This window comes from Zingiber officinale, chromosome 4B (assembly GCF_018446385.1).
Source record: "Zingiber officinale cultivar Zhangliang chromosome 4B, Zo_v1.1, whole genome shotgun sequence".
In the NCBI taxonomy this organism is placed as follows: Eukaryota; Viridiplantae; Streptophyta; class Magnoliopsida; order Zingiberales; family Zingiberaceae; genus Zingiber; species Zingiber officinale.
This window is the reverse complement of record NC_055993.1, coordinates 38751357-38766966: the sequence shown is the minus strand read 5'-3', so window position 1 is coordinate 38766966 and position 15610 is coordinate 38751357. Positions and strand designations below refer to the sequence as shown.

At 41.3% G+C, this 15610-nt stretch overlaps 2 protein-coding genes across 2 annotated transcripts; both read left to right on the top strand.

The window, feature by feature from the left end:
* The first annotated feature begins 6721 nt into the window (after positions 1-6721).
* LOC121977504 (long-chain-alcohol oxidase FAO4A-like) lies at positions 6722-9219 on the top strand. Its single transcript, XM_042530042.1, has 3 exons — positions 6722-6908; positions 6986-7255; positions 7348-9219. Exons 1-3 carry the CDS (start codon positions 6732-6734, stop codon positions 9079-9081), a joined length of 2181 nt encoding a protein of 726 aa, XP_042385976.1. The 5' UTR covers positions 6722-6731; the 3' UTR covers positions 9082-9219.
* A 3851-nt stretch (positions 9220-13070) lies between these two features.
* Positions 13071-13479, top strand: LOC121978214 (THO complex subunit 4B-like). Its single transcript, XM_042530591.1, has 2 exons — positions 13071-13226; positions 13309-13479. The coding sequence occupies exons 1-2, from the start codon at positions 13071-13073 to the stop codon at positions 13477-13479; spliced, it is 327 nt and encodes a 108-aa protein (XP_042386525.1).
* Positions 13480-15610: the final 2131 nt, after the last annotated feature.

Here is a 15610-nt window from a genome sequence, read left to right as displayed (position 1 = left end):
TTTCAAACCTCTTTTGTAGCTATAAATTTAGGATCGGTTCAAACCACTCTGAAACCTTTTAGGTGTAAGAATAATTTTAAACCGCTCCTAAATAGCATGGGTATAGGAGTTTTTCAAAACATTGTTAAAGCTAGAAATTTAGGAGTGATTCAAACCGCTCTAGAACCCATTTGGTGTAAAAATAGTTTTCAGCTGCTCCTACAGACCATGGATATTCAAGTGGTTTCAAATCACTTGTGAAGCTAGGAATTTAAGAGCAATTGTGAACCACTCTTGAAGTTGTTGGGTATAGAATAGTTTTGAACCATTCCTGATGCCAAGCATATTGGAGCAATTCCCAACCCTTCTTGAAAGTAATGGTTTTAGAAGCACTTTGAAACTATTGATGAAACTGTAAATTTGGAGCTATTTATGATCGCTCTTCAAGTTGTTAATATAAATCCATTTTAAACCATTCATAAACCAAATGAAAGCCAGTCATATGCCATTTTAGAATTAAGAGTTGCAACAAATTTATTGCATTATTTATCATTCAGAGAATTGTGATGTTTTTTGTTTGTATCATTTCTCTTTAGCATGATTGGATTGTTAATTGAAGCATTGCATAAGAATTGAATCGAAGCAGCCTATAACTTATTGCTTTACTCACTGGATCTAAAGCCCTCTCACCACGGATCCATGATGGTCACCCTCTTGGTGTGGATCGCACAGAGGTTGTTGTCCTCAAAGAGTCCAGCCAAGTAGGCCTCCGCAGCCTCCTACAAGAAGGTGACTGCGGCGACGGCAGTGACGGCGCTCTAGAAACAAACGTCAGTCTTAAAGTCTTGCACGATCTCATGCACCAAGCGCTAGAACGGCAGCTTCTAGATCAGCAACTCCATGCTCTTCTAGTACTTCCGAATCTCCTTTGGTGACATTGTGCCCAAACAGAAGTGGTTGGGCTTCTTCACACCGGCAATCGTGGGGGCCAACTTCCTCAGGGCCTTTACTGTTAACTGCTTCCTCAATGCCTTGCTACTGGTAGACTTTCGTGTCATCTGCTTCATCTTGGGCATTGCACGACTGTGGAAGAAATAGTGTGAGATTAGGGTTTGGAGATTGAGAGTTGGAAGTGATAAAAGGGTGAACGAACAGGTGGTTTAAATAGGAAAGAAAGGGAAGGCGGAGATTGTCTATTTTAGCGAGATTGAGCGGGACAGAGGGGATAGTAATTGTCAACCATTGGATCAACTCTAATTGAATGGTAAACAATATCAAAGTCGGAGCAAGCTACTTGTGATTTGTTACCCTTGTTTTATCCAATGAGTGATTATGCATAGATAGATTGACTATTTTAGAGCTTAATCAGCAATTCAACGTCATATTATTGATATCCTTTTAAAACTTTTTGAAAATTTAAAATACAAAACATTTCACAATTAAATTTTTTTATCAAAATAATTTTTCAATATAAAATTACATTACAATAATTTTCAACTGAAGGTAGCTACTAATTTATGACAGTAGTTTTGATTTTAAAAACTTAAGTTAATTTGAAAATCAACAACTAGTTTATAAATCAACTCGCAATTAAATTATTTATCGTAATAAATTTTTCTAAGGATATCTAGAAACTTAGATTGTTAAAATCTATAATATTTTAAGGGGTAAATTGATTTTGACCTTTATTAATATTTAGATATGTTAACTACAATTTAAAAAGCCTCCTTCCATATTTGTGTTTCTTCTAGCTTTAACGATCAATGGGATGAGGAGAAATTGCAGGAGTAGACTAATTAACTTGGGTGATAATTTGTACTAATTTGACAATTAATATTCTTTAAAAAAGAAAAAGACGGATAGAATGCATAATATTAATCACATATATAAATTGTCTAAACAAACAATTCTTAAATCAAACAAAGTTCGATAAACAAATGATGGGCTATCAAAAGTAAGAGTAAAGGAAGTCATATTGTTGGAGTAGGTCATATTTGTCTTTTAATTCCTACAAGTAATTCAGAATTAAAAATCAGAAAATTACCGTCTGTCCTAAGGCTCACAAGGATAAGGACACTTGACACGAGATCTACGAGCGCCCTTCAGGAGGAAATCGAGTTTGTTGATGATAATGCACCACCTTGTTAATTTTTTCTAAGAGTCTGAGGCAAGTTCGCTTGGAATGACCTATATATGATGAAAAGCACATAAAGGCATCATGTCTCTAGTGGTGAAGATCTAGGCCTAGGAAATACCGACATAAGTACTGATTTGAAAACTACTCCTAAAAGTTAGAACAATAGAAACAATTAGTAGAAATGTTTGACACAGAACTACTACTAAAAGTACCCTATATTGGTAATTTCAAGATTATTTCTAATAGTTGTATTATTAAGAGTGGTTTACAGTAGAGGTTTATGCAAATCGGCGCTAAAATTATACAGTAGATATATTTTAAAAATCAATTCTAAAATATTAAAGCAATAGAAGTGGTTTATAGTAGCACTTTACACAAAATACTGTAAAAAAATTCAATATGAAAGGTTTGAAAACTATTTCTAGAAGTTAGAGCAATAGAAGTGGTTAGTAGCATCGTTTGATACAGAATCACTACTAAAAGTATTCATTATTAGTACTTTCAAGATTATTTCTAATAGTTATATCATTAAGAGCAGCTAGCAACAACGTTTGATACAAAATTGCTATTAAAAGTATCCATTATCAATAGTTTCAAGATTAGTTCTAATAGTTGTATCATTATGAGTGATTACAGTAGTGGTTTATGTAAATCAGGGCTAAAATTGTGCAATAGGTATAGTTTGAAAACTAATTCTGAAATAATAGAGCAATAGAAGTGATTTATAATAGTACTTTACACTAAATGATGTTCAAAGTATTCAGTATAAATGGTTTCATAATTTTTTTTAGAAGTTATAGTAATAGAAACTATTAGTAGCAGCATTTGACAGAGAATCATTGCTAAAAGTTTCCAATATCAGCAATTTTAAAATTGCTTCTAATAGTTGTATCATTAAAAATGTTTTACAGCATCGGTTTATTAAAATCGGTACTAAAGCTATTTAACAAGAGCAGCTACAAAATCATTCTGAAAAAGTAAGATAATAGAAACGGTTTAGTTCAAACAGATTTCGTTGCTTAATTTTCAAGAACGATCTTAAAACCACTTTTAAAAACACCTTCTTTATAGTGAGTAGGAGATCCACTACATGTTATGTCATTATGATGGTTCAAATCTCGGCATAACTAAGGTAAATGCCTCCTCATGCGTCAATCACTATTTCAATGGCTAGTAGCCACTCGTAATTTACCTCCTCCGTGTTAGTCTTAGGACGGGTGGTAGGGGAGCTGGGGGCGAGCCCAATTGCCTTTTGCCAACTTTATGATGGTTGGAGGAGTTATATCAAGGAAAAGCATCAAACAACACTTATAGCTACTTCGACCATAGAAGCAGGATTCATAGCAAATTATGAGACATTCAATCAAGGAATATGTTTGCAAAACTTCATCACAATTATAGATAGTCAATGACATTGATAGACCATTATAGATCAATTGTGATAAAAAGTCATGAGTTGCATTCAAAGAACAACCACAACTCTTCAAAGTCTAAGTACATCAATATCAAATTTTAAGTAGTTAAATAAATAGTTCAGAGTGGTCAAATAACAATAGAGCATATTAGCATAGATTACATGTTAATAGATCTACTCACTAAGGGATTGCAACCCAAGGTATTTCATGAGTATGTGGAGAATATGGGACTTTTACTTTAGATGATGTACTTGAGAGTCGATATTTGATATTTTTGCTCTAGTTTGATGAACACATGTATATTCTGGTTATCGTACATATCAAGGTTTACAAATACATGTGTATTTTATTTTAACACTCTAAAATAAAGATATCATGATTTATAATTGTAGTTTAGCATATGATGTTTGTAAATATGATATGAACTTATTGGAGTCATAAAGATAAATCATGATTTACTGTTATAGTTTTACATAAGGTATTTGTAAACATGATTTAAACTTGTTGGAGTCATAAAGAGGTTGAGAATAGACATGTATATATTACATTTTATGCAATTCTCATGCTACATACTCATATCAAATTCATGTCATTAAAGATAATGGTCTTATAATTACTATTTGGGCTTGTTATTAGTGCAATAACAAGATCACTTTAGTCTTGTATTAATTAAGTCAATGGACCAGATTATTATAAGAAGATATTCAACTAAAAAAAATTAGTATTGAGCTCAACTAAGAAATTAATTGTGTTACATAGGAAATTATAAGTATCCTATGTAGAAGATTCTTGAAAATTATTTCTCCATATGATGGGCTTACATGTTGAGGTCGTAACATGCAATATTGTCATTGATACAGTGCATGGTCGTGAGGGTCAGTAAGATGATGTGGTTAGGAGTCAAGACCACAGGATGGTCAGGAGTCAAGCTTACGTGGAGGTCAGAAGTCAAGCCTCCGTGACTGGTCAGAAGTCAAGCTTACGTGTAGGTCAGAAGTCCAACCTTCGTGGCTGATCAGAAGTCCAGCTTACGTGGAGATCAGAAGTCAAGCTTGCGTGACCAGGGTCAAAGTCTCAGCTGACAGGACGGTCAAAGGATAGGATTATAAGTCGGACAAGAGCCAGCCCTGATAGCAATCAAGGACCGGGCCCACAGGCCATGTACAGCTAAGGACTGAGCTCACAGGCCAGGTAAAGGTAAAGGAAAGAAGGCCCTTAGCGTAGAACATACCTGGACGTACAGGTCGGAACGTACAAGCCATGGATAACAACAGAAGCAGGTCGGGATACAGACCTGGCGTACAGGTCGGAGCATACAGGCCATGGATAACAGCGGATAGAAGCAGGTCGAGATACAGACCTGGACACGCAGGTCGGAACGTATAGGCCATAGAGAATAGCGGACAAAAGCAGGTCAGGATACAGACCTGGGCGTGCAGGTCGGAACGTACAAACCATGGATAATATCAGACAGATGCAGGTCGGGATATAGACCTGACGTACAGGTCGGAGCATACAGGCCATGGATAACAGCGGATAGAAGCAGGTCGAGATACAGACCTGGACGCGCAGGTCGGAAGGTACAGGCCATAAAGAATAGCGGATAGAAGCAGGTCAGGATACAGACCTGGGCGTGCAGGTCGGAATGTACAAACCATGGATAACATTAGACAGATGCAGGTCGGGATACAGACTTGGTATACAAGTCGAAACGTACAAGTCATGGATAACAGCATACAGAGACAGGTTGGAATACAGACCGCGGAGTATAGACCTAGCGTCCATGCACTATAGGACAAACAAGTCAGGGAATCGCAACTGGCTGTCAGAGAATGCCAGAGAATAATCAGTGTGTCAGTGAATATGCTAACAGTCGGGGCTCATTACCCCTTTTGATGTCATCGCCAGCTTATAAGAAGGTGTCACATGTCATTCACCGCCAGACAAAGCCTGACAACCAACATTATCTAACACCCGTCAGACCCAGAAACTTCCGTTGCAGTATAAAAAGGGATGTTTTGTCTTATGTAGGTACACTCACTCGTCATTTCTCACTAATCTTTACTTTTCGTCCTTTCTCTGTGTTTTCTAGGGAAAAAAATACCTGACTTGAGCATCGGAGGGCCTGACCCGGGGACTTTACCATGGTTTCTAGTCTCTAACGACTCGTGGGCTCGTCTGAGTGTGCGCAGAGCCGCAGTGTCATCTTCCTTCGTCAGCCACCCGTAAGAACTTTTCTGAGAGGGTGCCAGGTAGATCAGACGCCTTTACGACTTTCCGTCAACTTCCAGTATATCAAAGCTCCCCTTCATCCGACTCAGCTTCCGGACGGGATCAGTCATGATGGACAAACTCAATAAATGTGATGATATGTTTTTATGAGTTTGATTTATTGGATGTAGATGTTATGTATAGAAATTCGTTAATTCATTTTATCATTATTTATAATGAGCTGATAAGGGAATTAAATTTTAAAGTTATATATATATATGTGGATTGTGATCACCGTAGGATCATTGTGTACAATTCCTCTTTTTATCATTTGGAGAGGAGATACAATAGTCATCCTTCTATTTCATACGGAAGATTAAGTCCCAGGTTGGTTTTCTAACTATAAGTAGTGCTAGCAACATCAATGGATGACATTGAATCTCGACACATGTCAGAATTTATAGTTTGCATTAATTTTATTTTCGCAGTTGCTAGTCTACAATTAGATTCTATAGAATTATTTGAATGTTTTTACTATTCAACAGTGGAAACGATGCTTTAAGAAAATGCCTACGTATGTTGGACTTTAAATGTCTTACTATTAGCACATGGGCGGTCACCCACCATCCTTCCAAATAAACGTAGCCTTAATCTTCGTGTTCGAGTCCGTCAGACTCGGTTTAACTCTCCACATCGAGTGTGAGAATGGTGGAGGCGCCGCGCCGCCTTCGTCAACCCTCCTCCACTTTCACATGGACCACCTCCTCGGCGATGGTTAATTCGCTTGCCGCACCCGGGAAAGCAGGACGCATTCAACGCGGCGGTTGCACCCGCCCAATTGACTAAAACTGGAACTGCATTGATGTTGCTCCTGTTGATTCGCAATTGGGTCCGTCATGCAGTCATTAACTCCTCCTTGCTCTCAGAATCGCGATCCTTGGCTTTATATTCGCACGTTCGCCATCCGCGGCGAGGCGTCGGAAGTGAGGATGGAGATGGCGCCGGCGGCGAAGCAGCACCCGAACCTGCTCACGCAGCGAGAGATGGAGGCGCTGAAGGCAGTTTGCGACACCTTGCTCCCCTCCGTGCAGCTTCCCCGCGTCGACGACGAAGGGCTCGTCGAGTTCTACGCCACCTCAGCCTCCATGGCCGGGACGCCTGCTGTCGTAATATAATTAAGCTGTCATTGATCAATTGGTTGTCGCCGCAATTCGAACGTTGGTTGATGATTTGACGATCGTAGGTTGGGGGATTGTTGTCCGGCGGAATCAGGCACCCGTTGATGTGGCTGCTGCGCTTCGCCTTGTGGCTCCTGTCGACGTGGTACGGCACCTTCGCGCTTTGCGGACGTCGGAGCTTGTCGCCGGAGTTCCCCTTCTTCAGCAGCTTCGCCGGTGTCGAGAGGGGGAAGCGGGAGGAGGTCCTTCTTGCGTGGTCACTCAGCTCGTTTTTCATTTTCAGGATGCTCTTCCGCACCTTCAAGTATCTCATCGCCTTCGTTTACTTCACTCAGGTCGAATCCTGATCATTTTATCGTTTGATTAAGATTAATTTGTTTGGAGATCAAAAATGAATTTGAGAAGAAAGTTGCGTGCGAGGAAGCAGTTGAAGGAAGACAAGACCAATGTAGCGTGGAAAGCGATGGATTATTGTGGACCGGACCCTGACGTAAGCATCTACAACAGTCAACGCGCGCCGCTCCATGGCGCTCTGCTCCGGATGGACATGCCGAGGGACGCAATCTTGCAAACCATCCGAAGTGCTGGATTCCGCGCCACCACCTCCTCGTTCCTCACCGTTGCCTGCGACGTCGTAGTGATCGGCTCCGGTTGCGGTGGGAGCGTCGTCGCCGGCGTCCTCGCCAAGGCCGGCCACAAGGTCATCATCATCGAGAAGGGTTCTTATTTCCCGAGGAGCGACCTGTCTCTCCTCGAAGGAGAGGCGCTGAGCCACATGTACGAGTGTGGCGGCATCCTCCCCAATTGGGACTTGACGACTCTGTTCCTCGCCGGCTCCACCGTCGGCGGTGGGTCCGCCGTCAACTGGTCGGCCTCCATTCGGACGCCGGAGCACGTGCGGCGCGAGTGGTGCGATAAACTCGGCCTTGAACTCTTCGGCAGAGAGGCCTACGACCGCGCGCTTGACGCCGTGTGCGACCGCATGGGAGTGCAGACCGGCGTCGAGGAGGAAGGTTTCAACAATATGGTGCTGAGGAAAGGGTGCGAAGCGCTGGGGATGGAGCCGGCTGACGTGCCGCGGAACGCACCGCCCGACCACTACTGCGGGTGGTGTCACCTCGGCTGCCGGAGCGGCAAGAAGAGGAGCACCACGGAGACGTGGCTCGCCGACCTGGCAGACTCCGGTAACGGGTTGATCCTCCCGGGATGCAGCGCGGTGAGGATATTAATGCACCAAAAAGACAGAGGACCCAACCAGCGGCGACGCGTCGCGAAGGGCGTCGCCGTCGCCTTCGCCTTCGGCGGCGGCACTCAAGAATTCGTGGTGGAGTCGGAGGTGACGGTGGTGGCTTGCGGCGCGTTGAACACGCCGGGTCTGCTGAAGCGGAGCGGGCTGAAAAATGCGCACATCGGAAGGCATCTCCACGCCCACCCGGTGGTGATGGCGTGGGGGTATTTCCCGCCGGATAAGTGGCCGGACAATGGGAAGAGAAACTACGAGGGAGGAATACTGACAACCATGTACTCCGAATCCCACGAGTCTGGCTACGGGACGCTCCTGCAAACGCCGATGCTGCACCCGGGGATGTTCGCGACGGTGACGCCGTGGGCATCGGCGGCAGACTTCCGGGAGAGGATGGCCCGGTTCTCCCGCACGGTCCACTTGTTCGCGCTGGTGAGGGACAAAGGCTCCGGCACGGTGGACGGGTCAGAGTGGGTGTGTTACGGGATGGAGGAGGAGGACGAAGGGAAACTGAAGGTGGCGCTGGAGGCGGCGATTAGGGTACTGGCGGCGGCTGGAGCTGAGGAAGTGGGGACGCAGCACGCGAAAGGAGAGAGGGTGAGGGTCGTCGAAGGAGGAGTGGAGTGGCTTGCCCGAAAGGTTCGGAAAAGGGTGCTGAGGGACGGGAGGACGCCGGTGATGTCGGCGCACCAGATGGGGAGCTGCCGGATGTCGGCGGAGGAGCGGAAAGGGGCGGTGAGCCAGTCAGGGGAGACTTGGGAGGTGGAGAGGCTGTACGTGGCGGACACGAGCGTGTTCCCGACGGCGCTGGGGGTGAACCCGATGGTGACGGTGCAGGCCATTGCTTACTGCACTTCGCAGAGCATACTGAAAGTGCTACAGAGGAAGAAGCAGAAGCAACAGCAGTGCACTGTTTGAAACTAATTCCACTTGTCTTCACCTCCCTCTCAGTCCTTTGCCAGACATGCTAAATTGATTGTTTCAGTCTGGACCATCTATTTACTTTCTGCCACATCAATCATCCTTAAAAATCAATTAGTTGCAACAGCAATCTAATTTTCGAGTGAAGACCTCCATATCAGTTGATTTAATCTCTTCTAACCTGCTCAATTAGTTGCAAAGACAAATTTAAGTCGACTTAAGACCCGATTCAATTCAAACAGAAAGTAATCTCTCTCCAACAGTTGGTTGCCTAGTCAGTTCGAGTCATACCGCTTTTTGCTTGTGAGAAGAATTGATTATCTAATCGAACTCAATTGTTTAGGCAACTGAAAATCATACCTTTTTTAGTCAACTAAATTAGCTTGAGTATCTGATCAATTTTTACCTATTTAACTTTTCAATTACAAATCGTTTAGTCAACTTTAACTTCTATGAATTTTTCATCTAAAAAAAATCTCTGTCTTTTTCATCTGTCAAGACCTCTTAGATTTTTCCATTTGTCATCACCTTTTATATTTTTGTCAATCTAGCCACTAATTCAGCATCTATCTATTAAGACATCGCTACTCTTGAAGTTATCTGTCAAAATTTTACACCTAGATGTTTATCAAACATATTAGAATCATAAAATAGTGTTGGTGTAGCGGAGCCGAGAAGAAGGGAGGGATGAATTACTTACAAAATAATAATTACCCTCCTCAAAGTTTTCAACTCAAAAATAAAAACAACGATAAAACAAAAAATAACAGTAAAGAAGGAAAAAGGACTCAACAATTTACTTGGTTACAATCCAGAAGGTTGTTAAAAAATAAATTTAAAAAATATTTTAAAAAAAAATTCTAAAGCATTATTTAATTCTAATTTTAATGCTTTCCATAAAGTTAATTAAACATTTTATTTTAATATTTTGGTTTCCAGGTCGTGACGAGACACTAGACATTCTTGGTTATTGGAGCAACAACCACTTCTTTAGACAAAGCCTCATAAAGAAACTCATTGTTTAATTTTCTCACGGTAAGCTCTAAAAAAATTTTAATCTAGTAAAGATTTTGGAATCCAGTAAAGGTTTCTTCCTGCTAAATTAACCAAAAACTTAGGGGGTACATAGTTTCTAGGAACTTTTCTAAGTTGTCCCTGATGTTTTCTAATATACCAATTTAATTTTCCATAAGTTCTACGTTTTGATTTTGGAAATTTATTTAAGCATGCATGATTATTCTTCAATTTTTTAATTTTAATTTTCAATTTTTCATTTTTTAATTTTAAATTATCATACATTTCTAGGGGACATGCTTTTTGCTCATTTCAATTTCAATTCAGCATTTTTTTTCTTCTAATTTTGCTAGATCTTTCGTAAGCACTTTGATAAATTGAAAAGACTGAGTAGGGGTTAGAACACGTACCTTACTTACCTTACTTGGTGATACTCCCCCTTCATCACAGCTTTCTTCTTCTGATGATCCTCCCCTTTCATCTATGCTCATCTCTGAGCTGGTTTCTTCAAAAAGGTGGTTGGCCATCAGTGCAACTCCCAAGAAGGCTTCGACTTCATATTTCGAGGATGAAGATTCATCCCATGTAGCCTTCAAACTATTGCGTTTAGAGGGTGTCGGTCTTTGAGACTTTTCCTTATCCTTTTTCTTTAATTTGGGGTAGTTATCCTTGATGTGTCCTTCCTCGTTGCAGTTGTAGCATCAAACCGTCCTTTTCTTGCGTTGATTCTTCCTTGATTGCGAACGAAATTTATTAGTTTTAAGAAATTTATTGAAACGTCTTACCAGTAGCGCCTCTTCGGTTTCGTCGATCGATGCTTCGGAGTCGGGATCATCCTTTTCGACTTGTAGGGCAATGTTGAGGTTCGACTTCTCTACTTGTTTAGGCTCTGCAAGTCGAGACTCGTGAAGTTCGAAAGTAGAAAATAAACTTTTTAAACTAGTTACCTCAAAGTCCTTAGAGATGTAGTAAGCATCTACTAAGGGCGTCCACTCTGGAGTTCTAGGGAAGGCATTGAGCGCATACCGGATAGAGTCTCGGTTTGTTACCGATTTGCCGAGATTTGTCAATTGCGTTATTAGCTCCTTGATTATCGCTTAGAGTTGCGCTACCTTCTCGCCGGTGTTCATCCGGAGATTCGTCAGTTGAGTCCGGAGGATATCCCGCCTTGCTAACTTCACTTCTGAGGTGCCTTCGTGGAGCTCTAGGAATTTATCCCAGAGGTCTTTAGCGGAGTCATAGCTTCTTATCCGACATACCTTCTGGGGTGGCAGAACGCTGAGCAAGTGAAATTTCGCTTTTCCGTTAGCCACTAAATCGGCTTGCTCCTTCTTCGTCCAGTTGTATTCTTCTTTGTCTTTTGGCGTTGCATATCTATATTTCATTATTAAAAGTATGTTAAATTCAGTCTTAAAGAATACCTCCATTCGGCGTTTCCATATAGCGAAGTCTCCGTTGAACTTCGAGGGATGAATGTTCGCGCCGGCCATCGTCTTGATCTTTGTGCTTCAGTCGGCGGTTAGTCCTTCTTAGGCCGTCGCGCTCTGATACCACTTGTTGGTGTAGCGGGGTCGACAAGAGTGGAGGGGTGAATTGCCTGCAAAATAATAACTATCCTCCTCAAAGCTTTCAACTCAAAAATAAAAGCAATGATAAAATAAAAAATAACAGTAAAGAAGGAAATATGACTCAGCAATTGACTTGGTTACAACCAAGAAGGTTGTTAATCCAAGGCGGTTGAATGACGCACTAAAAGTCTCCTTCTCTGAAGGCAGAGAAGCCTTTTACACACTTAGAGAGCTCAAGGGTTGTTAGGAATTGATTACAGAGTTGATTCTTGATTGATATCTCATTCCTAGGTCCAGGGGTCCTTTTATAGCCCATGGAAAGTCTATCCCGTAGGTCGAAGGGGCCTCCAACTGAGGTCCAAGGCACCTCAGCTCGGGTGAAAGGATAGAACTCTATCCGGTTGACAACGGTCGTTTTGACCAATGCTGAGGCGCCTCAAACAAACATGAAGGCGCCTCCAATACTTGATGAAGGTGTCTTGAGCTTCATTTCCAGCTTACTTTCTCCTTTGTTTTGACTTCCGAAGCTTCATGCATTTGGGTGATTCCGGCCAACCAAAATAGGGCTCACCCAAACCCAACTTCCGGCCTTCTCCTCGAGCAGTCTTTCGTCCCGGCTTCTCATCCCTCGAACGCCGTGCACATTCTTCTCGTCCATCGATGTACTCTTCCGCAGTTCTTTCATCCTTCGGACGCACCGAGCACGTCGACTCCCTTCCCGTGTCGTCCTTCTCGATAGCTGCGTCTTCCGCTCGACTTCCTGTGCTCCTAAGATCTTGCACACTTAGACACAGGGATCAAATAATAAACATGACATAACCTAACTTGGTTGATCACATCAAAACAATCACGGAGTCCAATAAATAGGTCTAACTTAATTCCTTTGTCAACCACATCAAAATAAGATAATTAGAATCGACCACTTGAGCCATAATTACACTTAATTTTGTGTGCATAATGTCTCGTATGCAGACATTGGGCTCTAATTTGATAACTCATTTCCTCCTCTAAATTGCACTTTCGTATTCTTTGTGCTTAAATTCTTATCGTCTTGTATAAGCGAGGAATAAGTCTAAGATCCATCTAGAGGTTTTACCCTTTAGGGCGCGTTTGGTTCAAGGTTATCGCTGATAACCTTGGTAGGTTATCAACAAAAACTTTATTTGGTTTAGGTAATGAGTGATTCCTGGTAATGAGTGATTCCCGCCACGTCAGCAATTTGGGAATACAACCAGGAATCAGAAAACCTTGAAAGCCTAAGGTTTTCTACGATTCCGGGATTATCATATTATTTTTTCCAAAATTACCCACCCACCCCAAACCTTGACCGCCCCTTTTCGCGAGAACCCTATCTGCGTCCCTTCTCTTCGTTGCTCGATTCCTCTTCTCAGATCTGCATCGCAAATGTCGGGCACCCTCGACATGTCCCTCGACAACATAATCAAATCAAGCAAGAAGACTGCCGGCGGCGGACGCGGGCAGGGCCGTGAGGCCAGTGGGCCGTCCCGTCGCGCGCCCAACCGAACGGCTAACCGATCCACCCCTTACTCCTCCGGGAAGGTACGCGCTTTGGAGATTTCCTGCGGCTGCTGGATCTGGGCTTCCTCCCGACCACCCAATCTGATTTGATCTGCGATCCCAGGCTCCCGACTCGGTGTGGCAGCACGACATGTACTCGACGGCACAAGCAGGCGGTTTTCCTGCTCTGACGGCGAGGGCTTCCTCCATAGAGACCGGCACCAAGCTGTATATCTCGAATTTGGAATTCGGAGTGTCGAACGAGGACATCAAGGTGCTCTTTTTCACTTTTTAGCATTCGATTTGTAGCGGCTTCACTTGGAAATTTCGCATCTGATGATTTTGTGCAAAGTATTATTTTTTTGGCTATCTTGAGCCTAAGGAGGAAGAGGAAGCGACCTTGTGGAGCGAGGCTAATGGAGTGAGGCCTGCAGCATTTAGAACTTCCATGGCATCACTCTCGTGATTGGAGTTCGGAAACAACGACAGGGAAGAAGAGAAGTCACGGGAGAGAAGAGATAAAAAAGGTTTTCATTCAATTAAATTAATTCAAAAAGTTAAAGGGTAAATTAGTAAATATAAAACTAAGTAATTGCATAATCTCAGCTGAACCAAACACCTAATAAGTTATGTTGAATTCCCCATAACCTTGGTTATATGATAATCTGGTAATCACATAATCAAGGTTATAGATGATGACTTGAACCAAACGCACCCTTAAAGTAAATCAAAAACTTGAGTAAATTTCAGTCATACAGTTTCATTCGCTTGGACAAAAGTTATCATTTTATACTTAAAGATTAAGAGATCTTTATATTATTTTTGTAAAGAACATTATTGCTTCATCACTTAGTGAGTTTTGTTTTTTTTATTTTTTACTTTAGAAAAGTGTCATGTCATAGCTCTAGGATTATGTTGTGTGACTCATTAGGGAGTGGTGAATACATGGAAGAACAACACAAAACAATTCAAACTCTTAAATAATCTAAGGTGTGGTTCTTTGTGTGGATTTAATTGATTCCATCAAGATTGTATACATAACAAAAACTAATATTAACATAATAATTTTATGTGGTTGAGAGTAATAAGTCTTGCAAATTCATTTGTATGACCGGAACTGTAATAGAGGGGGTGAATATCGCTCGTTTGAAAATTATATTTTCTTTTGAAACAAAACAAAAGTAGATATGCAGCGAAAAATATAAAAGACAAAGATATGATCGGTTACCTAGTTTATAATCTAGCGATTGTTACTCCAAGGCTCACGATCCCTTGGATGGTGACGTCGAGCAAGATAGGGATGTAAGGAACTAGAGCGCTAAACACGCTTATGCGCAGTGAAAACCATTTAGTTCCTCCAAGAGATCCATGCGAAAGGAAAGAAAAATATACTAAGTTTTCTAAAAGAGCATGAAAATATACTAAGTTTTAATTTTAATTCAATTTAAGTTTTAATTTAATTTTGAATCAATTAATTTGTTTGAATTATATCTGTTGATTAATTTCATAATTAAAAGATACTTGATTATATCTTAGATTTGGTTTAGACTTGTAATTCATGTCTAGATTTAATGATTTAATTATTTGTTCTTGTTTATGAATTTTATTTTTCAAAAGATTGATTTGTTTTTCTAATTTCCTAAACCTTGAATAAAAGATTAAAGAATTACATTCTAAATTATTGCTTAGATTTTTATTTGTTAATTTATTTGGTTGAGCATGCACATCTAATTGTTGAGGTACATCCAACCTAGGGCAATGATAATTATCTAATTTACTACCATGTGTAGAAAAAACTAGATTGTCATGTATAGTAAACTTACTAACCTTTGCTCCCCCTGAATCCTTGGGTCTTCTTTTTGGGCATTGAAGTTTGTAGTGACCCATCTTTTTGCAATTGAAGCATTGGATATGCTCCTTCCCTTTTTGAATTTTAGGTGTCGACTTCTCCTTTACCTCTAGTTGTGTGGTTCGAGTCTTATAGGTGGGATACTTACTTTTGTAATTCCCTTTTCACTGCATTTGAAACATATTAAATGATATTTAAAATTTGAATTTTCAAATTTACCTTTAGAATCCTTGTTAGGATTCTCCTCCTTGTCCACCGTCGTCTCAGATTCAAATTCTAACTTTTCTTCTAACTCTGATTCAAATCCTTCCATCTCTTCTTGTGCCACTAAGACCATATAGCTTGTTTGATCTGATTCTGAGGATGACTTTGGGGATTCGGACTCAGATCTGAACTCTAGTTCGACTTGATCCTCTAGCTCTATCGGCTCCTCGTGAAGCTTGGTCAGGTAGGTCCAAAACTCGTGGGCATCCTTGACCTTCCCTATCCTGCAAGTAACTTCGTTAGGTAATAAATCTGAAACTAACTTTATTACCTTTTGGTTTGTTTCTGAGTTTTGTGTTAGTCTTCTCAGTGT